Genomic DNA, 27,718 nt, shown 5'->3' with positions numbered 1-27,718 from the left:
CGGGCATGTTCGATGAGCTTCGCTCTTTCGAATATCGGAGAAAAGCTACGCAGCACTCGGACTACATACAAACTTCTTTGTCGAACACGATTCGGTCTTCCGCAGCTGTATTGCAAGTACATCCTCGAGACCATGCACGACGGAATCCATAGCATCTTTATCGCGAACCTGAGGGAGATGCAGGTGAATGCACTCTCAGGCGTTGCGAGAACTTTTATGTCACTGTGGATCCTTTGGTCGTCGCTCGACATCCCCAGGAACCAGAACATTTCAACAGTTGGCTTTCATTAATATAGTTCCGGTTGCAAACATTGAGAGATTGAGCAATATAAGATCCGTCGACAGCTTCACGAAAAGAAAATCTTTCCTTCACAAAACGACGAATAATCATCGATCAGTGTTCAACTGTGCGCAATAATTCAGAAAAAAAGACTAACCTTCACGAACTATATCACTGTTGCTATGTGTATGACATTGAAATATTTCTTAGCCATTTAATTGTAGTGCCGACTTCCGCGCACTCATAGGCTCCTACGTCAAGCCTACAACTTCCCATCCTTCTTCAAGATTTGCGCAGCCGTGTCATCAGCGGTTTCCTTCAACGATTTAAAAGGATAACCAAGTATTTCTCTAGTCTTGGTGTTATCGATGGTGGGCATGGTCTTGTGGATGTCTTTACCTGATCCAGGATTGCCAACCAGGATTTTACCCTTCAGTTGGGGAAAGTCTTCATTGACAATATCCTCCAAATCCTGATACGTAAATGGACCGTTGGACAGAATCAGTCTTTTCCCAATGGCTTGCTCCTTTTGGAAGGCTGCGAGATGGGCCCTCGAGACATCTCTCACGTCAATATAGTGGCCGCGCATCCCCTGCAGGTACTGGGCTTCTGGCTTGCCGCGAACCAACGCATTGATTAGCTCGCAGGATGAGTTCAAACGATCCTTGACGTCTTCATCGAAAAGTTGCGGTCCGAAAACGTAGATCGGATTCACAGTGCTCAACTGGAACTTCACAACGTTTCTGTTCTCGCGCACAAAGTCCCAAGCTGCCGCTTCTGCCAGCTTCTTCGAACCGCAATACGCACTTATACCGTTCACCTGACAGCTTTCCCAGGTTGCAGGGTTCCATGACTCTTCGGTGTAGACGACTGACCCGTCGCCTTGATTCGAAGTGTCCACCACAGCAGCGCACGACGATGTTACCACCACTCGTTCAACAGACTTGGCAGCATATTTTTTGATCGCCTCTAGGATGTTTTTGGTACCGTTCACGGCAGGAATTAGCAGATCCTTCTCGTATTCCTTTGTGTTAATTGAGACAGGAGATGCCGTATGCAAGACAACCTTGATGTCTGCTCCATATTTCTTGAAAACGCCGTCAAAGGCGTTTGGTGCAGCAATGTCGGCCACGAGCTCCAAAGCCAGATTGGGGTTATTTCCGAAGTGTTTCTTTAGCTTATCAGCCTTCTCTTGGGACCTGACGGTACCTATAACCTTGTAGTTCTGCAAAAGCAAGTCGTTAACAATATATTGAGCAATGAAGCCGGTAGCACCGGAAACCAAAACTGTCATGTTTGTTGTAGAGTATTCTCTGACCTCTTCAAGGATCGCCTGCCAGCTCGATCATGGTGCAATTGCTTTCCTTTATATATCCATAACCATCAGTGTCGCCCATTTCAGATATTCAACAAGACATGGACAAATCCTTGGACAATAAACTGCTCCTTGAAACGATTTAGCACCATAAACCATAGAACAACACAGAGAGCACTAACCGGAAATACTTCCAAGCTTCACGAAAACACTAAAGGATTGGTGTTTTCATCACATGGAAGTATCTACAGTAACCAAGGCTTGGCAACGAAGACCATTAGTAAGCCATTTAACGACTCCGCGGAACGCTTCCCAGCAGCCAGGGATATGATTGAGAACCTGAGGGGATGCTAATGAGTACAATCATGTCCAGGGCTGAGCTGCTGCTCTGAAAGTTTTCTAGAAATGGCCTGCACGTTCTTCATCTTGGATTCATGCCACTACACCATATAATCTTGTCGTCTCTGCGAGCTGCGAGGTAGGCAGCCATCCACCAAAGCTTATGCCCCATCAATGCCATAGTGTACTGCATTGTTACGAAGAGCAGGTTGATACTGAATGCCTTATGCCTGCAGTACTGTGCGTTCGATCCTCGATCACCTGACTGGATTAACGTACATCAACCAAATGCTCACCGAAACCAATCCGCCAGCTAGCCTCTTGCCAGGTTCTTTATTGGCCCCGCTTGTCGCCAACCTTTTCCCCTCCAGAACTATTCCTCATCGGTTCTCAAGCTTATGTAGCCGATCCGTCTAAAAAAATCGTCCCCTTTCTGATGGGTTATATCATTGCACGTCATTGTGGTTTTACTCGGATGCTTGACTTTGATTTCCCATACGCAGCGCTGCCAATCCATTGAGCTCAGTATCCTTTAACGCTTTCTGACAGTTATGCTGAAATTCCTCAAAACCCTTTGCATCAATGAGTACTGAGCTTTGGCTTCTAGATTTCGCATCGAGATATAATGACGATTCGTCTTTCTCGTTATACTAATGCTTCGATTGTATTAGAGGCGATCACCTCCGACCTCTCGCATGTTCATCTAATTTGATCGACTACAGCGGTTGCTTGAGGAAAAATATTAAATGGACTCGCCTTTTCGTGATAAATCTGAGTTATCTGGTCCATCGTATCATAGAATGCTTCTGCTATATAAAGTATTCAGCCGGCTGTCATAGGAGTTAAATATATCTGTCTTGTCAGTAATCTGCGACGGAAAGAGCTGATAGTGTAAACCTCGTAAATTTCCTCACAAGTTACTCCGAAAATTCTCAGCTTCACGGCACTATTAGGAAGTTACGAGAGCCTGCTTGCACTTTTGAGCAAAGCTGCATATGGATCACTGTTAGACATATAATCAGAAATTATTTGACTAAAAAACTTAGAAAAATCATATCTAGGCGGACCAGAGGGCTAAGAGCAGCACTTTTTATCGGTACACTCACATCCGGAAGAACATTTGCAAGCACAGGCCTGGCATTTGCAGAGTGTTTCGCAGCAGCAGCTGGATCTAACAATATTTTCTTGAACTGTAGCAACCATCCTTTATGATCGAATGAATCGATTTAATCTCCTGATCAATTCTGAAGAGCAATCGTTCAGATATGCTTTGTAGAATCGAGTAAGCACGGCTTTTTATATGTTTCGTCAAACTGTCAGCATTAACCACTCAGCCTTTTGAGAGCCTTTAATTGACAGCGGAGGCGCGCATGTCTCGTGTAGAAGAGAATACTTTTGCAGCGTGCAGCGGTGCTTCAATGAGACTTGATCGTTGCGTTCGACAAACCAAAGCAAATGGCATGAGTACTGCGTCGTATGCTGAAGCTAAGCTCCCGAACAGCTCAGCTAATATAGTCGCTTACAACTTAAACCTGGGCTAACAACGAACCTGCTACGATATCGTGAACACAACGGTCGGTGTCCAGGCTACGGCAGTTGCGGCAATGAGAATCTAAGTACAGCAGAAATGGAGGACATGCATCGTGCTGTTGCCCACTTGCATAGTTTCATTCCGAGGAGAACGCTGTTTATGGGTGCAGCTTTAAATGCTATCCGGCATATTGATATGGTTGTTTTCCGATCGGACTTTTAATTAGTCCCTTCATAAACTTATCTTTCTCCATCGGGTAGACACCCTGCTCGGTTTTCACCTTGGTATACTTGCCTAGGTACGCTTTTCCTAAAGCGGTATAGTATCTCGCTTGGTCGCCTGGCAACGCTTGGACCTTCCCAGCTTTTTTTTACGTCATAGCCAAAGCCCGGCATCTAAGTTCCTAAGCCAGAATTCTTTCATTGAACATTGGCTGTAGAGAAATGCCTGCAGAGCTCATTAAATAACCTGTAGCTCAATGGCTCAAATTAAAATCCCATCATTAAGGCATGGTTGGGAAGCCTTTGTAACCCTTAAACGTTGGATAGTAAGCAGTAGTGGAGAGCTTTAAATTTCAATCGCAAGGTGCCAGGAATATATGCTACAAAAAATATTTGAGATAAAAAGCCTAGCACATAGCGCTTGCGAGTACCTATATCTTGTTTGGCAAGTTGTTTTTACGTTTCTCACTTCTTCTTCGATGAGACACGCTTTGCCTATCTTGACGGGAAAGGCAAGTTAATGTTAAGACATTCTTAGCGCCAAGGCGCCTTGCTTTTGACTGGCTGCAGCCAATGCTACCACTGAACGATCATGATACCAAGAGTGTGCCCCGTCACAGCTTAGGATAATGTTCATACATGATCATCTGATTACACGTTTCACATCCTTTTTTTTATTGGTGTATCGCCTCTTAGAATAGCATTTTAGCGGATCAAAGTCTTCATTGTAAGCGATAAACTACACCCCACTCTACTCGCGTGTCTTCGAATTTCTTATTGTTTTTCCTCCCAAGAAGTCGGAATCTGTGTAAAATGCAGAAACGAAGAAAGAGTGAATTACTTCGCCTCTTGTCACCCAACCGGCAGACTTGCGAATTAACGAAAACGCCTCCATCTGCCCACTATTATGGCGAATGATGCCAATTCGCCATCTTTGTGCATAGTTAATATAGGGACAAGTGAGACCCTTTTTGTTCTATATGCCACCACAGCGTTTCCACATGTGAAACACAAGCCTTCGCGTACTTCGTGCGAGCCTCTCTATGTGCGAGCTATTAAAAGACAGGGCTCATCGGTAAATTCTGCTACAAAGACATTTAACCTCCGTCAAGTGCTTTAAATGCATTGTACGAAGGATCTAGAGCCTTTTGTGGCTCGATTCCTTTGTACCACTGTAGCGGATGGACCACCTTGTCTATATATGCTTGAACACGCAGGATAATTATACTCAAAACTGAGACGAGCGGCCGGGCATGTTTAGCTACAACTTTCCAATACCCATGTTTCTTGCGCGATCTGGTATCTTATGGCACAGTTGGATGAGAAATCATAACATATCTACGTCCATAGGGCCGTTCGCTGCCAAACTGATTTAAGTAGATTGTGTCTATAATCGATCTCCGAGAGTGTTGATCTTTGGTACTCCGGAGAAATTTCGGAAAAACTAGATAATTTTTCCGACCTTTTTTTCCGGCCACCGTCAGGAAAAGAGCCATCGAATAGTGCTGGGATGCCTTTGAAGATAAGCAACATGCCAAGAAGAGGCAGCATAACTGGCTTCCAAACCCACTGGGAACCGCCATGGACTTCAACAAAGGTAACAAGATCAGAATTGCTGTCGACAGAGGTGGTACGTTCACTGATTGTATCGGTAATCGTGGCTCGGGCAAGCAGGAGGATGACGTTATTATAAAGCTGCTGTCGGTGGACCCTAAGAACTACCCAGATGCGCCCCTGGAAGGCATTCGTAGATTGCTGGAAGTAGTGGAAGAGAAAAAGATCCCCCGCGGTACTCCGTTGGATATTTCAAACGTCAGTAGCATAAGAATGGGGACTACGTTGGCAACAAATTGCGCCTTGGAAAGGAATGGCGAGTCATGTGCATTTGTCACAACCAGGGGCTTTAAAGATATACTAGTGATTGGCGACCAGTCTAGACCAAACATCTTCGATCTAAATATCAAGAAACGGGAGCCGCTTTATGATATGGTCCTGGAAATAGATGAGAGAGTCACTTTGGAAGACTACTCGGAGGACCCGGCACGTCACGTATCGCAGGCGGATGCTGCTGAGAACACGGTTGTTGGCAAGAGCGGGGAGGTCGTGCGAGTGCTGAAGGTACCAGATGTAAATGAAGTTCGTTCAAGTCTTCAGTTGATCTACGACAGCGGTATCAGATCTCTTGCTGTTGCCTTTTTACATTCATATACTTATCCACAGCATGAGCGGCTTGTGGGAGACATCGCGAAAGAGATTGGCTTTCAACACATCTCTTTGTCTTCTGAGGTATCGCCGATGATTAAATACCTTCCAAGAGCTCATAGCGCTGTAGCTGATGCGTACTTGACTCCAGTGATCAAAAAGTACTTGAGTGGTATCCAAGCAGGTCTTGTGAATTCCACTAACACCAGTTTGCAGCTTATGCAATCAGATGGCGGTTTGGTTGAAGGTGACAAATTCTCGGGCCTGAGGTCTATCTTATCGGGCCCTGCTGGTGGTGTGGTTGGTTATTCGAGCACCTGTTATGATCGGGGAAACGAGATCCCATTGATTGGTTTTGACATGGGTGGAACTTCCACCGATGTTAGCAGATTTGGCGACGGGAAACTTGATCACATCTTCGAAACGAGCACTGCGGGTATCATCATTCAGTCACCACAACTAAATATCACCACTGTTGCCTCAGGAGGTAGCTCGCAGTTGTTCTGGGAAAATGGGTTGTTTAGAGTTGGCCCCGAGTCAGCTGCTGCAGATCCTGGGCCTGCGGCATATAGAAAAGGTGGCCCACTGACAATAACAGATGCAAACTTGTTTTTGGGTCGTTTGGTTCCTGAGTACTTCCCGAAGATATTTGGCCCTGATGAAGACGAGTCGCTTGACCTCGAAATGTCCGCGAAGAAGTTTATGGAGCTTACTAAAGTGATAAACAAAGACTTGGGGACATCCATGACCACTGATGAGGTTGCGTATGGTTTTGTAAAGGTGGCGAACGAAACTATGGCTAGACCCATCCGAGCCATCACTGAGGCGAAGGGTCATGTTGTCTCTAATCACCGATTGGTCACCTTCGGCGGTGCTGGTGGTCAGCATGCTGTTGCTGTTGCAGAATCTTTAGGGATTGATGTTGTGCTGGTGCATAGATACTCTTCGATTTTATCCGCCTATGGTATATTCTTGGCTGATGTTGTAGAAGAGGTGCAAGAACCTTACTTTATTCCCTTGGAAGGTCTCGATAGTATGCCTAAAATTCAGAAAAAGTTGGATGAGCTGGTAGAGAGATCCAGGAGATCCCTGGTGGCTCAAGGATTTGCCGAATCCCATATCGTTGTTGAAAGATACCTAAACCTAAGATATGAAGGTACCGAAACGAGCTTAATGATTTTGCAAAGGAATGAAGAGTATGCTTTTGAGCGATGGTTCTCAGAAGCCCATCAACAAGAATTCGGTTTTTCTTTCAGCGACAAGAGTATAATCGTAGATGATATACGCGTAAGGGCTATTGGGAAGTCTAACGTTAGAAATGAAGAATCAATTGATTCGCAGCTTCAAAGGTGTAAGCGGACTATTGTAGATCCTGCAGAAGAAGCCAGTTTTTTCAAGAAAGTTTTCTTCACTGACAGACGTGTCAATACTCCAGTATACGAGACAGAAAAGATGCGATATGGCGCAGTAATACGAGGACCTGCTATTCTTGCTGATGGAACGCAAACCAACATCATTCCAGAAAACTGCGAAGCTACGATATTAAAATCTCACATTTTTATCAAAATTGTATCAAAGGTCGAAAAAGTGATCGGAGAGGAAGATAATTATATCGATCCTGTAATGTTGTCAATTTTTAGTCATAAATTCATGGACATTGCTGAACAGATGGGGACGCAGCTTGCAAAAACATCAGTGTCAACTAATGTGAAAGAGCGATTAGATTTTTCTTGTGCTTTATTCGACTCCCTGGGCAACTTAGTTGCTAATGCTCCTCACTTGCCAGTTCATTTGGGTTCAATGTCAACTTGCATCGCTGCTCAGGCGAAATTGTGGGAAGGTAAGCTGAAGCCAGGCGATGTACTGGTTACGAATCATCCTGAAATCGGGGGTACTCATCTGCCGGATATAACAGTCATTTCACCAGCTTTTTCAAAAGCCGATGGCTCAATAGCTTTTTTTGTTGCATCCAGAGCTCACCATGCAGATATTGGAGGAACTCTGCCCGGTTCAATTCCTCCGAATTCAAAAGAGCTGTACGAAGAGGGCGCGGCAATTTACTCGGAGTTGATAGTAAAAGAGGGTATATTTCAAGAGAACTTAATTCGTCGTCTTCTTCTGGAAGAGCCAGCAAAATACCCAGGTTGTTCAGGCTCGAGAAGAATAAGCGATAATATAAGCGATTTAAAGGCCCAGATTGCTGCAAACAATAAGGGAATTCAATTAATCTTGAAACTGATGAGCGAAAATGGCCTCCAAAAAGTTGAAAGATATATGGAAGCAATTCAAGTCAATGCTGCAGATACAGTTAAAAAGATGTTGAAGCGATTGACAGAACATTTCGGTCAAACGCACTTTCATAGTGAAGATCTGATGGATGACGGTACTGTAATCAAGCTAAACGTCTCTCTTGACATCGAAAATGAAGAATACATTTTTGATTTTGAGGGAACTTCACCACAGGTTTATGGTAACCTTAACGCCCCAGAAGCTATAACCACTTCTGCCGTGCTTTACTGTTTAAGATGTTTGGTCGATGAAGACATACCGCTGAACCAGGGGTGTTTAAAACGTATAACAATAAGGATTCCAAAGGGATCTATCTTAAGCCCCGTCGGTGGGATTGCTGTTGTTGGTGGTAACGTTATGACTTCGCAAAGGGTGACGGATGTTATCCTTAAAGCCTTTAATGTCATGGCCGATTCGCAAGGAGATTGTAACAATTTCACATTTGGTTCTGGCGGTACGGATCCTCAAACTGGCCTGATGAAACAAGGCTTTGGATACTATGAAACAATCTGTGGGGGACATGGCGCAGGTGCTGATTCCTGGAGGGGATCAGGCTGGAATGGAACCAGCGCTGTTCACACAAACATGACCAACACAAGGATAACAGATACTGAAGTTCTCGAGAGGAGGTATCCTGTCATTTTGAGACGGTTCTCCATAAGACCTCAGTCTGGTGGAAAGGGCAAATATTGCGGCGGGGATGGTGCCATAAGAGAAATTGAATTTCGGCATCCTGTTAAAGCCTCGATCCTTTCCGAACGCAGAGTTATCGCCCCTCATGGGCTTAATGGTGGTAAAGACGGGAGCAGGGGTCTCAACTTATGGGTTCGCGGCAGTAGCGGCAACAGTATCATCAATTTAGGTGGAAAGAATACGGTCAATGTGAGCGTCGGAGATCGCATCATCATTATGACCCCTGGCGGAGGGGGATGTGGCAGGGTAGACACTAGTGACGCATATAACAATTGAAACCTGCCTGACTTCGACAACGAAGGATAGATTAAACAGCATGTTTAAGATCAGCTCTGGCATGGACATACAAAAAGCCACCAGAATCAGTATGAGAGTAGTGCCTAAGATGTAATGACAGCGCAAAACAGGCCAATTTGGGGCATTTCTATTAAGCTTACCTTCGTTGATTGCTTGAGTTTGCGCATCGACGACATGAAGCATGATTCAACTAAAACTTGAAAAATGCCTAAAATGCGAGCGATATTAAGGTACCAGGGCCCTCATGCCTCATGATCACCTTAGAGCAGATCCATTGGGTAGTTGTGGTCAGATAATCATAGTTTATGTGCAACCTAACAGTTCGCTTAATTTCCAGAGTTGAGAAGATTTAGTGGAAGTTCATGAGATCAAATCTTCTATTCGTCGAGTATATTACAGTCGTGTGAAAGAAGCCGCGTATTTCGTGTATATCTCTTGCATGGTCCTGGTGAGCTTGCTTTGAATGGCAAATTATCCCAACCGCTGCTAAGCTCAGTTATCATTATCATTGAATCGCGGCAAACGGATCATAGACATCGGCCTCATTGATACATAGCGGACACCTGACGTACGTCGCCGAGTCCATCATGCGTGTAACATACCAGACTATTATCTTCTCTGTTAAGCCGGTAGCTTTCTAATGCAGCCCAGCATAAACAAAATCCAATAGCGTTCCTATCAACATAAACGCAAGAGTAAACTTGTCCAGGGCTAATGCATAGTGGGCGATGTGAAGGAATGATTGAACCAACGGCATACTGTCGGCACGGTCAGAAACTTTTGACAGTTCTCCCAGCAGAGCGGAGACGTGATAGATGCTGGGATAGTTTTAACGATTTTTTTCTGAATCACATAGGAGCCTCTCTATGCAAGATCTGAGAAGAATCGTGCCAGCTTAGCAATGCGAATTCTTATCCAGTTTCCTGCTGTCTATAACAAAATTCCAGACCTTTCATTTCGCAATCGGCTTCGAAGGCCACAAAGTCAGCCCATAGTTGTGAAGGCAAAGTTGACTCATTTTAGTATCCTCGAAAACTTGAGAACTCTGAATTGGTGTAGATCCTATCAATTTAAAGCCGATAGAAGCCTCAACCACCACGGTTCCAAAAACCTGTCGTCCCCAAGTCTCTTGCTAGATTGCAGAATTTCATCAAAGACTGTTTACCTTTGGTAAGATTCTTAGGGTATGAAGAGTCCCGAGTTCAGCGGAGCAGTAAAGCTGCTAGCCTCAGAACAATAGAGCCCTTTGCTGCATTGAGATCCGGTGTAACTGCTCGTTCAATACCCTAGACCCGGCAGGCGTTGTTCGTTTAACTCAATAAATATTATAACTTTCAAGTGATATGATACCGCTCATAAAATCTTTCAGTTACCTTTAGGATTTTCTTCGGCTCTCTGGTGTTGTAAATACAGTTTTCCGTCCTTCATTCTCCACAAGGTAGTACCACAGCTGCCTGCCAGAACATAGGTCTTTCCGATGCTTACAAAACATCAGAAACCATCGTGTACCTCCTCTATCTCACGAAAATCGTAGAAATATTCAAATTAACCAAAAAGTGCTTTCGAGTCCATAAACCCATCTTGTTCAAGTTTCTTGGGCCGCTACATATTGCTGGATTACTCAAAGGCATGATGCTCCTCAATGGGTCTGCACTCACAAAAGTGTGCTTTTCAGTGAGAAAATGTCAAGTAAGCTAAGGCTCCCGGCGCCGATCAACCGTAATCAGCGGCTTCCCTCTCCCCGGCTAGAATACGAGCTCATGCTTCAATCTGGGTATCTGCTTAAACATGAATAATGTCCCAAGCCCGCACTACTGAATAAAATGAGAGAGATCATTGATCTATTGACACGCTCAGACGCCAGGACCACTTGCATAAGCTTGGCGCAGCTCAAAGATCAACACGGGGTTCACTGTCGACAGTTTAAGTCAATCAGCTCCTTCCTGTCTTCACGAACGTCGAATCTGTCCTTTCTGAGAAGTTCTTCAGACTTGCATTAGCAACATAAGCGTTACGGGATGCTTCAGCTCAAACAATTAAGTTCCAGCACACCGCTTGTACGTTTCACATCGTTCTGAAAGCTGACTGGGCGCATCTGAAGAAGACGCAACACGCTTGACTGGCCTTGTAGCTCACTTCTTGGTGGCTTTTATAATAGGATTTGTATCGTTAATTGCTGGAATCAAAGGACCTTGCTCATAACCTTGATTGAGGATCATACATGAGAAAGCTGTCATCAAGTATCGATGGAAGAAATATCGGGACTATTGCAAGCATCAATTGAATGGATCTAGCATACATTCGCTTTTGCTTCAGATTTTATACTTGCTATCATTTCTAGCTTGACTTCAGAAGCTGGTCAAACAACATGGAGAGCGATGAAGCAATTGGTACCCGAGATAAAGGCGGTAGATCTTCAAGTGACTGACCACGGTCTCAACAGGTATAGCTCTATTTTCCTTTGACCGAAGATTTCTTGAATTGTTCTGCAAGAAGCCAGGATAGGATCTTGCGTGCGAACGACCTTATACTTGACACTGGCCGCTTGAGCAGTCGCAAAAGGACCTTACGTGGCTGTCCGTCGGGAAACCAAGGGTCCAATTGAGAAGCATTAACATTAAACTTCTGTCTGTACGTTTAGCAGAACCTATTCACAAGATTTCTCATTTGAAGATAGCATCCGTCTTCCAGCTGCTTCTAGGTGCTGACTACAAAGAACTATAGTTTCGTTCTTTAAGAATTGGAAGTGACATACAGCCTGTAAGACCATAACTATAAATATGCTCCTGAGCTCTCTTGAATAATTGTGCTTGTATCAAAGCAGTGTATAAATTCAAACCACCGAAAATCAATTTAAATCGGCAACAACTTGTGACCAGTTACCGTGCTGCTCTTTACCGTACTGGATAGCTGCGATCCAGCTAGCTAATTGCTTCGTCAGTGGGCCACTTTGCTCACCAGGTAGCAGTGGGACATCGATGTCATTTCCTTGCCATCCGATGGCCTTGATTGGGGATACCACAGCAGCAGTACCAGAGCCAAAGGCTTCCAACAACTCACCCTTCGCAGCTCTCTCAGCAACTTCATTGATGCTGTAGTAACGCTCATTGATTTCCCACTCGCTTGGATCTAGCTTTTCTCTAGCCAGCTCCAAGATGGAATCTCTGGTGACACCTTCAAGAATGGTGCCGTCCAAGGGAGCGGTAACTAACTCCTTCTTGCCAGTCTTCTTGTCCTGGAAGGCAAAGAAGACGTTCATAGTACCAACCTCGGTGATGTTCTTCTCTGGGCCAAACAGCCACAAGTTTTGCTGGTAGCCTCTTCCCGCGGCCTGCAGCTGAGGCAAGATACATGGAGCATAGTTGGCACCTAATTTCTTGTCACCAACACCACCTGGCCAAGCCCTAGTGGCATAGTCGGTGGCCTCGAGGCGCACTGCTTTGAAACCAGTCTTGTAGTAAGGCCCGACTGGAGAAGCGATGACAAACAACAGCGCCTTGTCTGGGACGCTAACTCCCAAAGAGTCGGTGGTTCCAATCATAGTTGGTCGGATGTACAAGGAGTACCCGGTGCCCTTTGGAACCAGGTGCTTGTCCTGCTGGATCAATTTTCCAATCAAGGCGATCAACTCCTGGGAGTCGAAGGTGGGCAGACAGATTCTGGCTGCAGACTTGTTCATACGTTTCATGTTCATATCTGGTCTGAACATGGTGATTTTGTCATCTGGAGTTCTGTAAGCCTTCAGACCCTCGAACAGTTCGAACCCATAGTGGAATACACAACAGGCTGGGTCCAGATTCAAGGTCGAGTAGGGCTTGATCTCGGGAACGGCCCATCCGTTAGTCCTGTCCCATTCTATGGTCAACATGTGATCGGTCATGGTCTTACCAAACACCAATTCATCGTTCGGTTTGGGCTGCGAGGGCGTTTTAGTCCTCGTAATCTTCAGTTTGGAAGCATCCAATGGCGCTGCACCCGTAGTCATCGATCTTCTCAACAACGGAAGAAGTCTTACGACTCCACATCTTATTCTTTGTCCTTGCAACATCATGATCAATCTAATATATACTCCTGTTTCAGAACAATTGCAACCTGTTTCAGCTGGAAACTTGAACGTGAGCTCTAGAATAAGTTTACACGACAGATAAGCAGCCCCAAATAGCCTTACAGTGGTGCTTTCTCGTTTAGATAGCTGGTATTCCTTCTGTTTCGAAGCTTCAGGTCTTATCAGATATCAAACTGGGCCGATCAATCGATATAAATACCGGCAAGCAAGATAGATAACCAGGGATCTAGCAGTCGGAATCTATGATCTGACTCATAACGCTGATAGTTGGGCTTATTTGACTCATCTGCAGTGAAAAAAGTGAGGAAAAAAGAGGCCTGAACAGGGCCGGTACCGGCGAACTGCCAGCTAGCTCATGTCTAGCGATAAAGCTCATCAGCGTGGATGGGTTAGCGAGTTTCCAGTGGCAGCAAGGAGCCAGCGTGTGTCCAGGAGATGAGTGCTAAACAGCTGCTGCGGAAGGCCGTGAAGGAGCTGCTCGCTACGGTACCACAGGTGGAAATTGAACGCCAATCGCAAGCTATCGCGGAAGCTTTGGTTCCAATATTGGCAGAATCGCGGAATGTGGCTTGTTTCATGAGTATGGATAAGGGAGAAGTGGATACCCAGTTTGTTCTGGAGCATCTGTTTCGCGAAGGAAAGACAGTGTATCTACCACGGTGTACTTCGACCCGGGAGACTGGACATGTGTCCCTGAGGGCGTCCAAACGACACCACCCGCATCTGACGTTCCACAGGATGCAGTCGATGAAGCAAGTCCGCGAGTTGAAGCCACAGGGCAGCTATCAGCTGAGGGAGCCGGCCAGGGAAGACCCGGCTCCGCTGCCAGCCCGATTGGACGTCATGCTGGTTCCCGGAGTAGCGTTCAGGCTGAGCGACGGAGGCAGAATCGGTCATGGAGCTGGTTTCTATGACGATTATTTCCAAAGGTACCAGCTGCAACATCACGGCGACAGGCCGCTGCTCATCGGTCTCTCGCTGAAGGAACAGATCGTCGACGAGATCCCGCTGGAGTCGCACGATTGGCGTATGGATTGCGTGGTCACTGGAGATGGCCAAGTGCATTGGAGCAAGAAATAGACTGTAGACTGTGTATGTACTTACAAGAGATGGTCCGCGAGGCGATCAAGTGGTGAAAGTGGCCCGGCCGGTGACCAGCTGCCTGTTACCGCTCTGGTCCATGACCTCGACGCTCAGCTTGACGTTCTTACCGAATTCCTCGACTTTGGTCGTCCGGATCACCACAAACTGGTTAGCAAAAGTCGGGAACTTGTAGGAGATGGACAGGTCTTTGGTAATTTCTCCCGCCTTCGACCTGATAAACTTGACGCTCTCTCTCATAAGGTCCTCCATGACCGTGGCCAGGATCCCACCATGGACAATAAACGGATACCCAGTGAGCTTCATGCCCAAGTGGTACACTCCGACAGTCTCCTTGCGCAACGGATCGTAGAAGAACCTTGGTGGGATTGCCACTCCGCCTGGGGTGCTCAGAGCCCTGTCAATCAGCGGCACCTGTTTGGATCTATCGGGAAACACCTCCATGTAGCCGGCTTGCTGCAGCTGCTTCACAACAGGCAGCTGTTCGCTACGGTTGAACAGTTCCTGCTTGTATTTCTCCACCTGTTCAGATCCCTGGGGCAGCGAGTCATACCGCCAGTAGGCCATCAGGTCTGTGAATGTCATATGCTCTGTAACGTACCACCCGGTCAGGAAACTGACTCCAAAGATTGTAATCGGCACCCATCTTCTGGTGGTCTTCTTGGGCTTCACGGTGAACTGTTTGGCAGCCTGTTGCGCAGAACTAGCATACTGCCTCCTGAGCAATCGAGTTCCAACGGATCTGAACATCTTCAAAGGCCAAATTTACCCTTCTTCTGCTTACGAAGTGGTGCTTCGTTAAAGTTGTTGGTTTGTGGAGGGCGATCGTTCATATGAAACCTTAGATCAACTACTGAAAGATCAACCTCTAAAGATGGCAACCTGCCAGAGAGCAGTTTTGCATACAGGAGAAGTTGCTAGAGATTGCTATACGGGTAAGGAAGTCCCATGCCTTTGAAGATCGAAACGCTGACACTTAATGACTCGGTAGAGCAGTACGTGAACAAAAGCATAGTTCCAGAGGCTCAGCAGATATGTGATGATGTTGTGCTGCTTTGGAAGGAGGAGCCCTCTACGGAAGATCTTGAAATAGACGGTCTGTTTGAAAGGATTATCCTGCGACATCCAGAATGGAGAATCACCCAGCACACGCTATTACATACACTCACCAAGCACAACCTTTATGCGACAGATGAAGCCGAGCTCGAGACGTATTGCTCGCAGGTAGAGCTTCCTAACGTCTCGGAGGTTCTGAAGGACTTGGGATTGCCCAAGAATATCGAGCTCAGAGCTGCTGGAAATGGCAGAGGGCGTGGTTTGTTTGCCAAACACGAGATCCAGCAGGGTGAATTGATTTCGGCTGAGTCGATGCCCTTGGTGACGATTCCGCCAATCGAAAAGCTCACTTTGATGCAAGCCGGTAAAGTCTGTTCACTTTGCGGAAATTCTCTGGGCCACAGTGATCATTTTATCATGATGAATGGACTGGACTGCAACGGATGTCGCTCAGTCTGGTGCAATCGTAATTGTAAGAAACGAGACTTAACACATGCTGCTCTGAAACATGTCAAAGCTAGGAATCAAGCTATCAGCGGCTCAGGGTGGGCAAAATTTGAGAAGTTTTGCATGGATAACGTATTTGTGGCGGCATACTCTGTTGGTATCATTTACGCTAGCAGTCTCGTTGGTAAGGACGATATCTTGAAACGGTTTGCTCCTCTTGCCCAGGTTTCGCAAAGGTTAAGGAACCGTGTAAGCGATTCAACAAACGTTGGTGGTACTTTCGACGCTTCAAGTGGTGCTGTGGGTACTAGCGACCCAGAACCTATTTGGGAGAGAGCTTATGAGCTTTTTAAAGAAGCATTCCCAAAAAGTGCAGAAATCGATCTGGACAAGTTTCTCATATATGTCGGGAAATTCAACCTCAATCAAGTAGCGGGTCAGATTTATCCCTTGTATGCCTTTATCAACCACGACTGTGAGCCAAATGTGCGTTACGAGATTGACGACAAGCTGCGGTTGAAAGTCTATGCAAGAAAAATCATCAAGGCCGGCGATGAACTGTTCACGACCTATGTAAATCCACTTCACGGCGTCAAGCTAAGAAGGCGAGAATTGAGAGTAAACTGGGGGTTCCTATGTCAATGTAATAGATGCAATAAGGAACTTTCCCAGCGCACGGTTAAGATGCGTGCCGCGCAGTTTTCGCTCCCCTCTCACAGCTTTGCTGACCAATCCAGACGTAGGTCATCCATGAGAAACGCCCGGCCTGACCTTACTGATTTACTAAAGAATGGACAAGAGTTCGATTTGGAGATCCCAGATAATGTTGGGATCTCGCACAGGCGGCGGACTTCTGTCAGATTTGACAATAATGTGACAGTGGCTGTGGAAGAATAACCACAAGTCGAGTATCAATTAACTGTTTTCACTTCTAATTAACGGCCCAAATACATGTATAAAAAATCAGTTCTCCACGTACTCGAACTTACAACCCCCCAAAATAACCTGTTTACCCAAAAGACGAAACTATACCCGCTGTTTCTTCAACAAAGGTTCGTCCTCTATCAAGCTCTTCACATCTCCTTCTGAAACAGATGATGACGGCGGTTGCGACACACTGCCAGATATTGACTGAATCGCGTGATGGCTTTGAAGTGGCGGCCTCGCTTGAGCCAGAGATTGTGATTGCGATCGTGTTTGGCTTTGCGACTGTGACTCTGAATGTTCTTGCGACGGTGGCTGCGTATGTGCTTGAGCTTGCATTTGACTCACTGTTCGTTCCTTTTCCTGTTGTTGTTTGGATAGCGGCACTCTGTCTCTTAGGTAACGAATAAGCATGGAATGCAAGTCATCTTTCGTGAAAGGCTTAGCTAATATGTCATTCATGCCATGTTGCAAATACGTTATTAGGTCCTGATCTTCAATATTACCTGTCATAGCGATGATGGGAGTGTGATTGTCGAAGCTTCGGACTATTGAAGTTGCCGTAGCCCCATCTAAATTGGGCATAACGATATCCATCAAGACCAGATCGTACCTAAATTTCTCGAGAGTAGATATCGCCGACAGCCCATCCGTTACCACTTCTACTGTACATCCGTATTTTCGTAGAAATTTGGAGCAAAGCTGTATACAGACTGCGTCATCCTCAACAAGTAGCACATGAAAACCATCCGTCAAGGCAGATTGATCGCCCGGTTCAAGCTCTGTAACAGGCTTCCCAGTGGTGACATCTTGCAGCGGGAGTGATAAATCAGTGGCTTCTGCATCAGGAGTGTCTCGTAGTGTTCCAGGAACCATCGCGCTCGCACTACTCAGCTCATATGGTTTTGCTAGCTTTTGGCTGATGTTAACAGTCTTGTTCATATTGTCACCGACATCAATTTGATTGTAAAAATTCTGTGGCAGATCAAACCCCCGACCGGATAACATTGAGCAGAGCTGATTGAAATTGTTCACCAAGCTGTCGTTGACGCTCTTAAAAGTTAGAAGACTTTCCACAATCGTGTTATACTTGGCATTGAGCTTTTGAAACTCCAGCTTTGCAGCATACTTTTCCTCCTTGGCAAAATCAAGGTCTTTCTGCAAACGGTCAACCTTCCTTTTCAGCGAGTTGAACTTCTCCTTCGCCACTGTATTAGACAAGATTAAGCTAATCGCTGATTTATCCTGTAGGCCTTGTTGATCGTTTGACTGCAGCACAACGGCGTTCTCGTCCAGCAATATCTTCTTTTGAACCGTTGTCTTCCTCTTGATATTGTCTAAAGCCTCCTCGTTATGACGGCTGAAGAACGGATGTTTGAACTCCCAGCTGAGTTCTCCATACTGAGATGTCTGTCGCTCCTCGGGCGTCTTCTTGACCTTATGGAAGTCGTACTTGTTCAACTGACGAACAAAACTGGCAAAGTTGGAGTGCTTGAAATGATTAGGTAAAATTTGTGTCGTGAATTTGCCCGTATCCAGCACTACAAAGCTATCGCCACTCTCTGTCCAACGGACGATGTCTGGATATTCCCCTCTCTCCAATATCCCAAAGAGCTTTCGCACAAAATCGTTTGAGGTCGCTTTTGTGCCAGCGGCACTGGTTGGAATCGAAGTACTGGTGCTAGTTCGGCTGATGTCCGTACCGTTGCTCTTACTGCTGTTCATTTTTATAGTCTTGCCATGCATCCGTCACAACAACGAGCACTGTGAGAAACTGTTCCAAAGCTGATACGCTCAATAGGTCTGACTTTATGTGATTTTTCCGATGATTCTGTAATAGCTATGTGATATCCAGCAGCTCTAACCGCTCAGTATTCTCGTTCAAGTAACTATATGTTTACCTTGAGGCTGAACAGCCCACAATTCTTAACAACGAAACGTCGCGCTTTCGAGGAAACTTTGGCGCACCAGTAAAGCCAAAGCTAGCTAGCTAGTCCATTGACTTCTAAGCCTCCTTTTGAGTGCTTAGAGTCGCGTAGTCTTATTAACTGGCCAATAAAGTTCGATTTGCCGACTCCAAGCGATCAAAACGGCCTACTGACTGTAGAAATAACACCAGTAACACTTGCTGACGCCGCAAAGCCCAACGAAATGGCCTAGGGCCAGCACCAGGCCTCAGAATAAACGGCTATAACGTCAATTGGACTAAAAAATTACATATTATGGATACAATCAAATTTCAAACTTTCCGCTCACAAACTCGTCGTCCATGTGCTGATCACCATCGTAGTCTACCTGGCCGGCATTGTGAGCTCCCTTTCCAAGAGCGAATTCGCTGGCATCGTCATCTTCATGGTCGTCGATGACGTCCTCGTCGGGTGGTAGGTTAGGATTACCTGGGATGAAAGAGCCAGGTTCCATGAAGTAGGAGTTCTGCAGGAACTTGCGGCTATTATAAGCTGCATTGTAATGTTCATCCATGGCGGACTCGTCGACGAAGGTGAAGCCTGCAAATTTTGCTTGCATACCAGGTGACAGAGGAGTTGCTGCTATTGGCTGATGCTTGTTCATGAAGGAGGTGGATGCTTGAGTGAATTCAGGATCGAAATTTGACGTATCCGTCTCCGAGCTCAAATGTGGCTTGAACGGAGGTGGAATCTTTTTGTCCCTGAGCGCATCCCAGTCGATGTCTGCGAAAAAAGGATGCGCTCTTAACTCTCTGCCGTCATCGATCGCGCCTAGTCTATGTCTTGGGTTTCTGTTCAGTAGGCCCTTGACGAACGAGCGCCCTTCAGGCGATAGAACGTCACGAGGGAATTTAACCTTACCGAATGCAATCTTTTGATACATCTTTTGGTTATCTTCAGCGAAGAACGGCGACCACCCGCAGCACATTTCGAATATTAGCACACCCAAAGACCAGAAGTCCACCATCTTTGTATAGCCAGTTTCATCAAGCAGGAGTTCCGGCGCCAGGTATTCAGTGGTCCCACAAAAAGTATTTGTACGGTCTTTCAATTCTGCCTTCGATAACCCGAAATCACAAAGAGCGATATTGCCGTTGGCATCCAGCAATATGTTCTCTGGCTTCAAATCTCTGTAAACGATATCATTATCGTGTAGGTATTCTAGCGCCATCACTAGCTCAGCAATGTAAAACTTGGCTCTATCCTCAGAAAACCTCCCTTCTTTCTGCAAATGCCAAAAGAGTTCTCCACCGCTCATGAAGTCTGTAACTAGATACAAATCGGCAGGAGTTTGAAACGAAAATTTCAGACCAACGATAAATGGGCAAGATTTGGAAGCGGTGCGCACCAGGATATTCCTTTCTCCTATAGTATGAGCGATTTCGTTTTTCTTGACGATAACCTTCTTAGAAAGCACTTTCATTGCATATATCCTCTTCGAATCCTTCTTTCTAACTTGGTAGACCTGTCCAAAGGTACCTTTCCCAAGTAATCTCAACACCTCAAAGTCTTGTGGCCCGTACTGTCTCTTTTTCGTCGATGAATAATGCCACTTGATGAGAATTTCTCCCGCAATATTCTCATCGATAACCCTACTCTGCAGACTATACCATTGGCACTGCGAAGCCTTCGCTGTATCATGGATCCGAGGACGTAGCCTCACTTGCCCTAGAAACATATCGTCGTGCACAGCATCATATACAGAAATGTCCAACTCCGAGCGGTCCCCGAGCACATCGAAGGTGGTTTCGTGGTGCCAAATAGGATTTGTGCTGCTGCGACTGCCGCCGTTATGCTTCTCTTCTGCCAACTTGTTCAAATGTGACGACGACCGATGTGTATACAACGGTCTATGCTTTTTTAGACCACTGCGATTCCAACCCTCGACATTCTGCGACCCCGGTTTGCTATCCATTGACTCCGGACCCTCCGAAATAAACTCGGAGCTTTCAAAGGTGCAAACGACGTAAGGCTGAGATTCCATCGACGCCGTGAGCAGACCCTTGGCCTCGACGATCGTGACAGTCAACGTACCTCTAGGTACGTCTGCGTTCAACGTCTTAGAACCGATTCTCTTGCCACCAGCCGGCTTACCGACAGGTGCAGCCAAATGCTCCACAGGGGGGCTCACGGCCTTATGGGCCGCTGGCGCCGGCTCATTCGACTGCCGCACATACTCTTGTTCACTCACTGCCGGAGCAATTTCCGCGGTACTGCCTGCAACCGCGTTTCCACCGGACGTCCCATCGTTCATAGCCTTCATATGGCTCAAAAGGTTCTCCGACGGGATCCCGGTGGTTCCCATCGCGTAAGCACTCTGGCTCACCGCCGTCGTAGGAGTAGCCGTCTGCGACGTGAATCCCGGAAAAAACCCAGATCCTCGATTCATGTTGGTGCTGCTGTTCCCCGACGAGCCATGCTTACTGTCTCCCTCATCGGCATTGCCCGAGGACTTCGATCCAAAAAAATTCATCATCCTGTCCAAATCCTCTCCGGGCACCTCTCAGATCTTACCACACCCTCTCACTTCACTCGATATCTCCAAACAGCCTGCCACAACTACCAATTCCAAACCAGGAGCTGCAAGCTTACTTATCTGTTGACAATCTCACGCTCTGAAAACGCTCAAACTCTGGTACAATGGCAGCAAACACTTCAAGGAGATCTCTGATACCTGCCAATCTCACTAGACAACCCTAAACAACCACAGCAACACTGTCGCGACCTCTCACGATTCTTTACTAACGTGGGTTCCCGATTCTTTATTACTTCGCTTAGCGAAAAAGCGCAGCCAAACAGCGCTCCCACGAAGCTTAAGCTTAAAATCACCGATAAGAAGACAAAATTCAGCGAGGCCTCTCTGGCCTTGGCAGGCCGTCTGGGTCGTTGCCACGGTCCAGGAGACCGGTATTTACTTTTATCTAGCTTAAATAGAGGTTTACGACGGGCGTGGAGTCGAGCATGAGCTGGTTCTGCGGATTGCATCCGAACAGGTCGTAGAGGGTCCTGGAGTGTTCCGGGTTCCTGAGTACGTGCTGCCGGTCGAACACGACGGTGGCTCCGCGCGGCAGCGCGACGCCGTTGACGGCGGTGAGCCGGTAGAGCAGGATCGGTGTGCGCGGGTCGGAGCGGTCGTTTGGTCTGAACACGTTGCGGCAGTCTGCGACCTGGAAGGGTGAGGTGGTGATGCGGTTGCCGTAGACGTCGGTCTTGCCCGGCTGCAGCTTCTCGCCGCGGAACTTCCATCTGCCGCTCAGGCTCTTGCACTTTATGCTGCCGTTGGCGAGCCGGACGGGGCTGCTGCGACCGGGAACGTCGAGGATCAGCTCGAAGCTGTCGGTGGTGGGCGGCAGTCGGCAGAATGAGCGTCTAGAGTCGGCCCACCGGTCGTAGAAGCCTTTTCTGATCTCGATGGAGCCGCGGGCCGCCATCGGGGCAGGCCTAATCAGCGTATCGTTGTATATGTAGTCGATTTCAAACAGCCTGTCGAAGTAACTCAGGGTCGCCGAGTAGCTCCAGGGGTAGGTTTCCGTGGTTGCACGAGGACACGTCGGTGGCTGGTTCGGCTGAGCTTCCTGTGATGCATTTATGTCGGCTGCTCGCAGCTCTTCTGTGAAGAACGATTTTGCCAGGCCAGCAAGCCGTTTCCGCCCAAAGAAGCCTTTGGCTCTCCTGGCAGCTATCCTTGCATCCTCAGCATGGCGCAACTCTATGTGTCGCAGATACAACTGGTCGTCGAACCGCTTCTTTTGGGAGTACTTCTTGATAACATCACGTTTGAGCCACATAGGATGAGCCTCAGTGCTGAAAATCATATTATCGCGAGTGTGGTGGAGCTCATTGTCCTCATCAAAGAGTAGATACAAATACTTTAGGGTTTCGCTGAGAACGAACGTTTCCATACGATCTTGCACCTCACCAGTGATCACGTCCTGTATCCCACCGAATCCGCACGCAAATTTGAACCTGGTCCGAAAGCTCTCCAGTACCTCTACGCCTATATTAAGATAGAAAGGATCTTTTGTGGCCCGGTAGAGGAAGTATGTCGATTCGATAAACTCAGGCCTCAGTGGATACCATTCCAGCGGTACGTTCAATCTTTGATGCTCCGCAGCAAAGTCTTTCGATGCCTGTGGCGATTCTGCAGCAGGCTGCAATGTCGCAGCGCTTCGGAATTGCCATCTTTCTGGCAGCCCACCAAAAGTGTTCCACAACTTTAGAGACATCATGTTCTTGAAAACTGCGTCTTCGACATCACCGGCTAGCACCTGCAGCCCTGGGAAAAAAGCACCTAGGGAGTCGATCCAGGGAGCAGACAGTTGGCCTGTACTTGACTGAGCGTTCACGTAAAACCAATCGGCCTTGCAATTGCTCACGAGAGCTGTATATGAGTCGCGCCATATCTCATAAAGACTGGCGTCATCAAATAAAATAGCTCCTTTTAAAGCGTATTCGTAGAACGAGTCTATAGAGGCTCCGATGCCAGTGAAGTGCGAGTAGCACTGGCCAGTCTTAGGATTGAAAGACATTGGCAGCAGATCAAGCTCAGATCGAAGCGACCAAGTCTTATTCATGGCATATCTTGTGACAGCGGCATACTTTTCGTCACCAGTCAGATACGAAAGGATTGTGAACTCAAACATCGGGCCTGCCATTGCTGCCACATTATTCTCTGCGACCAGATCTGCCGTGAGACTTCGCAGTCCGTATCGAAGGTTGATCCGGGGTAATGGCAAACCGGTTGTGGTAAGATACGCCGGCAGTAGGCGGTCCGCCATGTCGCGGGCAAGATCCAGGAGAAACCCGTCATATTCCGATCCCAGGTAGACGCTCTTTGAAGGATCTGAGGCGTACAAATGGGAAGAAATCAGGCCGCCGACGATTCTGATGGTCGTCTCGAAAACTTGTATGGTAGAATCCAAGTCAAACTTCCTCGGAAAAGAATCCCTAACGAGCTCAATCATGTCCTGAAACTTCTGCTTATCGTTAAATATCGCAATGGTTGTCAGCGAGTCTATCAACGTTGCTGAGAAATTGCCCAAAACATCATTGGTGATGGTATCGCCGATGTCATCGAAGTTTCTTCCCTTCGGCACGCAAGACAATGGCCGCACTTCGTCAAACGGGTACCCCTTTGTTAGGTAGTTGTCATGGGCAAAATAGAACAATTCTTTCACCTGCGACCTGTATTCTAGCAGTTCCCATCTGTTGAACGAATACTTGGCGAACCGCGCATCATTGGCATCACCGCACACTACAAAATACAGCAGCGAGAGTAGACTGACACCATAAGATATCAGCATGCCCTGTCGAGAGTCGCAAGTCGTTCTGTTCGTCCCAAGCTGGTTGTTCTTCGCATATGGTGCCAAGTTATGGCGCGCACTACAAAGCTCGCGGCGCTACCAGTCAAACAAGGTGACAGATACAGGATATCCCACACAGAGCTGCTGCCAGGAGCGGTGAGCACGCTATTAGTCCGAACCTAATTCAGTAAAGCTCTGACCTGCAAGAGACCTGGACAGAAGTGCAAAGACTCCTGATCTATTCCGAAGTCCTGCAGCTGGGTATCAAATTTAACATATCTTGAGTTGTGAATAGTTTCATTCTGTCAGTGCTCGACTGGATTATGCCTCTAGGTCAGTTCAGCGTATTTCGACCTGATTACTCAAGTGTCGCGACTGTTAGCCCGTACACCCGCAAACTTCAACCCGAACATCCAGGATATATAATTTTTTCCCGCCAAGGATACCCGAGAAGTGTCGGATAACGCGCCGCGAGGAACAGCTGAGTAGCGAGGATCCTGGGAAGAGGCCTGTCGTGATGCCAGCTCGTCGACCCGCCTAGCGCTAGGCAGAAGGCTCTCTCTGGCGGCCATGCCAATTCTGCTGGCCTGGCAGGCCGCTGCCTGACCGTTCCCTCTGTTTGACGCTGCAGTGGTGACATCGCTGGTGTCGCGGTTGAGCGAAGTGATATTCCGCTACTCGCTGTAGTGATTTTTCAGTAGATTTGGGCTATTAACATGGAATTATCAAGATTAGCTACACAGCAAGACCATCGAACCAGCTAGGAAACAATGGCTAGAGGACCAAAGAAGCATCTAAAGAGATTAGCAGCTCCACACCACTGGCTGTTGGACAAATTGTCCGGTTGTTACGCTCCAAGACCATCTCAAGGTCCACACAAGTTGCGTGAGTCGTTGCCATTGATTGTGTTCTTGAGAAACAGATTAAAGTATGCGTTGAATGGTCGTGAAGTCAAGGCCATCTTGATGCAACGTCACGTTAAAGTGGATGGTAAGGTCAGAACCGACACTACCTTCCCAGCCGGTTTCATGGATGTGATCTCCTTGGAAGCCACCAACGAAAACTTCAGATTGGTCTACGACGTCAAGGGTAGATTTGCTGTCCACCGTATCACCGATGAAGAAGCTTCCTACAAGTTGGGTAAGGTCAAGAAGGTTCAATTGGGTAAGAAGGGCATTCCATACATTGTGACCCACGATGGTAGAACTATAAGATACCCAGATCCAAACATCAAGGTTAATGACTCCGTCAAGATCGACTTGGCTTCTGGTAAGATCACTGATTTCATCAAGTTCGACACTGGTAAGTTGGTCTTCGTCACCGGTGGTCGTAACTTGGGTCGTATCGGTACCATCATTCACAAGGAAAGACACGATGGTGGTTTCGACTTGGTCCACATCAAGGACTCCTTGGACAACACTTTCGTCACCAGATTGAACAACGTCTTTGTCATTGGTGAACCAGGTAAGCCATACATCTCTCTACCAAAGGGTAAGGGTATCAAGTTGAGTATTGCTGAAGAACGTGACAGAAGAAGAGCTCAACAAGGTTTGTAAGAGATGACCCTGGATTTTTATCCGTCTCTTTTGTTTCATACATAGTATCTAAAGCAGAATTAAATTAATCTCTTTTTCTCATCATATTTCAGAGTCATATGTGTAATAGCCTGACTAGCGAGATATCTCCTTTATGTACTCCCTGAGTAGTACTTTGGTTGAACTACCGCCGTAATGCTCGCAAGACGATTCGTCATATCTCAGGTTCTGGTTTCCTTCGTCACTCGCAATTTTGTTCACTGCCTGCAGTACATTCCGCTGAAGGAAGCTGTAGAAAATGAAATGGACGACGTCATCCGGCCCAGTAGATTTCAACTCTACATTTTGTACAACATTTGGGATGTGATACTGAATTTGGGATCTGTGCTTTATGTCATCACCTTTGCAACCCCCGTCATCCGCAGTTGTGTACCCTTCTGTCAGCGCCGGATCACGAATGATGGGACAAACTGCTAAACTGTTGGCTACGTATGGCGCAGCGGTGTGAGGTGGTGCTAGCGATGCAATTGCAGGTCCTTTGTTCAGGTATGCTTCAACTTTGGAGGCGATGCGATTGGGTAACTCGAGGTACTTCCAGTCATTTGCGAATGGGAGGACAATGTATTCACTGTCCAAAGTAAATGGACCTTTGAATAAGTCATACCTGACTGCACCCGTGTTGATCATGATATAGCGGCCAATCGATGTGTTGGTATGATGCGATTTCAACCTTGGTAAAATCTTATGAGTGATAAGATGGTATATATTGTCCTCCGATTGCAGTGGTCTTGCTGACATGTAATAATTCTGAGGGACATAACCAATAACCTCATCTAAATTCAGTTTTTTCCTGAGATGTTTGATTCGTTCTGAAATCTCACGGCCCTTAGTTGATCCTATTTCTTGCTTGTTCACTTTGCTGTGATGCTTGAAAGATCTCTTGCTGAAGTCGATATACCGTCTGAAGAAGCGAGGGTTCTCGTAAGTGACGTTATCAATGGAGAGGAATCCTAAAGTCTCTGCAAAGCGGCCGCTCTGCAACGCTGTGGCTTTTTCATCAAGAATTGCGTAGTCTCTTATGTGCGAATGTCCCCCAAAGTATTGTATTACAGTATCAGGATAAATGTTTCTCAAATAGTGATGCAGCTTGACCATTTCGAAATCTTCTAGGTCCGTCACTGGCATATGGCCAAAAACTAAGATCAAATCAACCTTTCCCTCACTGTACTTCTTTGTGACCTCCTTGAACCAGTTTTTAGACACTTCTTCCATGGGAGGAACCACGTTAGTTCGGTTATTGAATCTCCTGAAGTTGAACATAAACGAAAATGCCAGCACCCTGATCTTCGAGTTTTGGGTTTCAAAATACCGGTACTTGTTACCGAAGGGAACTGGGTCTCCAGTATCGTTGATGAACTCAACGTTGCTCGACACGTACTTGTCCTTGAATTTGGCTGATGTAGCGGTCGAATACTCCAAGACACTGTTCTCAGGTAGGTATAGTTCATGGTTTCCCAAGGTCATCAAGTCATAATCCTGCTCATTGAAAATCCTGGTCGTCTCGAATCCATTAGGAGTTGTGGCATCACTCAGGCCGTTGCCGTCATGCTTGTCACCGGTATCAATAAGCAGAAGGTCTTGCGTCTCATCCAGACGATTCCTCTTAAAATCAGCAGCAAAGCTCACAAAGTCTCCCCAGTCGGCGTCGTAATCTGGCTGTAACAAGTGCGAACCAAGCCAACCATGGGTGTCTGTAGTGTGCAAGAAGTTCAACTGGCCAACCCTGACATCACGGATATAAGGAGAACTGATCTCGGAAGCATCGTTTGGTTCACTAAGGAAAGGATGCTGTAGCGATAGAGCTGATCCTGGTACTGCCAATAATTGCAACTTGGGCAGCAGCTTCATCGTACCTATAGTGCTAGTGATTTGTCAATTAACCAGTGGTTTTTGTGGGCAATTCCGTCCCATTTATAGGTAGTCGAGACCAAATGTCGAGACCCACAAAGCAGAGCTTAGAATCATCGTAATGGAATCGCTTAATACACTGAACGTTATGTTTTGGGGTCATTTAACCTGCCTTTCTCGCTACAAGAGCGGAATTCAGGATTTCCAGTTTAACGTTTACTAGAGATAAGTGCAATTTCGCTTT

General features: G+C 46.7%; 11 protein-coding genes across 11 annotated transcripts; 4 read left to right on the top strand and 7 right to left on the bottom strand.

Annotated features, from left to right (window-relative positions):
- Nucleotides 1-542: 542 nt before the first annotated feature.
- On the bottom strand, nt 543-1,574 carry HG536_0C06550 (SDR family oxidoreductase; the record flags this gene model as incomplete). The annotated part of the gene is made up of 1 exon (XM_037283264.1): nt 543-1,574. One exon carries the CDS (start codon nt 1,572-1,574, stop codon nt 543-545), a length of 1,032 nt encoding a protein of 343 aa, XP_037139160.1.
- A 3,693-nt stretch (nt 1,575-5,267) lies between these two features.
- On the top strand, nt 5,268-9,146 carry OXP1 (5-oxoprolinase; the record flags this gene model as incomplete). Its single annotated transcript, XM_037283263.1, has 1 exon — nt 5,268-9,146. The coding sequence occupies one exon, from the start codon at nt 5,268-5,270 to the stop codon at nt 9,144-9,146; it is 3,879 nt and encodes a 1,292-aa protein (XP_037139159.1).
- A 2,869-nt stretch (nt 9,147-12,015) lies between these two features.
- On the bottom strand, nt 12,016-13,218 carry BAT1 (branched-chain-amino-acid transaminase BAT1; the record flags this gene model as incomplete). The annotated part of the gene is made up of 1 exon (XM_037283262.1): nt 12,016-13,218. One exon carries the CDS (start codon nt 13,216-13,218, stop codon nt 12,016-12,018), a length of 1,203 nt encoding a protein of 400 aa, XP_037139158.1.
- Nucleotides 13,219-13,668: 450 nt separating this feature from the next.
- FAU1 (5-formyltetrahydrofolate cyclo-ligase) lies at nt 13,669-14,313 on the top strand (the record flags this gene model as incomplete). Its single annotated transcript, XM_037283261.1, has 1 exon — nt 13,669-14,313. The coding sequence occupies one exon, from the start codon at nt 13,669-13,671 to the stop codon at nt 14,311-14,313; it is 645 nt and encodes a 214-aa protein (XP_037139157.1).
- Nucleotides 14,314-14,358: 45 nt separating this feature from the next.
- Nucleotides 14,359-15,084, bottom strand: FMP10 (Fmp10p; the record flags this gene model as incomplete). Its single annotated transcript, XM_037283260.1, has 1 exon — nt 14,359-15,084. The coding sequence occupies one exon, from the start codon at nt 15,082-15,084 to the stop codon at nt 14,359-14,361; it is 726 nt and encodes a 241-aa protein (XP_037139156.1).
- Nucleotides 15,085-15,282: 198 nt separating this feature from the next.
- SET5 (S-adenosylmethionine-dependent methyltransferase) lies at nt 15,283-16,734 on the top strand (the record flags this gene model as incomplete). Its single annotated transcript, XM_037283259.1, has 1 exon — nt 15,283-16,734. The coding sequence occupies one exon, from the start codon at nt 15,283-15,285 to the stop codon at nt 16,732-16,734; it is 1,452 nt and encodes a 483-aa protein (XP_037139155.1).
- Nucleotides 16,735-16,863: 129 nt separating this feature from the next.
- SKN7 (kinase-regulated stress-responsive transcription factor SKN7) lies at nt 16,864-18,507 on the bottom strand (the record flags this gene model as incomplete). Its single annotated transcript, XM_037283258.1, has 1 exon — nt 16,864-18,507. The coding sequence occupies one exon, from the start codon at nt 18,505-18,507 to the stop codon at nt 16,864-16,866; it is 1,644 nt and encodes a 547-aa protein (XP_037139154.1).
- A 486-nt stretch (nt 18,508-18,993) lies between these two features.
- Nucleotides 18,994-21,204, bottom strand: SCH9 (serine/threonine protein kinase SCH9; the record flags this gene model as incomplete). The annotated part of the gene is made up of 1 exon (XM_037283257.1): nt 18,994-21,204. One exon carries the CDS (start codon nt 21,202-21,204, stop codon nt 18,994-18,996), a length of 2,211 nt encoding a protein of 736 aa, XP_037139153.1.
- Nucleotides 21,205-21,649: 445 nt separating this feature from the next.
- Nucleotides 21,650-24,031, bottom strand: MNL1 (alpha-1,2-mannosidase MNL1; the record flags this gene model as incomplete). The annotated part of the gene is made up of 1 exon (XM_037283256.1): nt 21,650-24,031. The coding sequence occupies one exon, from the start codon at nt 24,029-24,031 to the stop codon at nt 21,650-21,652; it is 2,382 nt and encodes a 793-aa protein (XP_037139152.1).
- Nucleotides 24,032-24,801: 770 nt separating this feature from the next.
- HG536_0C06450 (40S ribosomal protein eS4) lies at nt 24,802-25,587 on the top strand (the record flags this gene model as incomplete). Its single annotated transcript, XM_037283255.1, has 1 exon — nt 24,802-25,587. One exon carries the CDS (start codon nt 24,802-24,804, stop codon nt 25,585-25,587), a length of 786 nt encoding a protein of 261 aa, XP_037139151.1.
- Nucleotides 25,588-25,701: 114 nt separating this feature from the next.
- Nucleotides 25,702-27,474, bottom strand: SMN1 (Smn1p; the record flags this gene model as incomplete). Its single annotated transcript, XM_037283254.1, has 1 exon — nt 25,702-27,474. One exon carries the CDS (start codon nt 27,472-27,474, stop codon nt 25,702-25,704), a length of 1,773 nt encoding a protein of 590 aa, XP_037139150.1.
- Nucleotides 27,475-27,718: the final 244 nt, after the last annotated feature.

Source organism: Torulaspora globosa, chromosome 3 (genome assembly GCF_014133895.1).
Source record: "Torulaspora globosa chromosome 3, complete sequence".
NCBI classification, from domain to species: domain Eukaryota; kingdom Fungi; phylum Ascomycota; class Saccharomycetes; order Saccharomycetales; family Saccharomycetaceae; genus Torulaspora; species Torulaspora globosa.
This window is presented reverse-complemented; position numbering and strand designations above follow the sequence as displayed.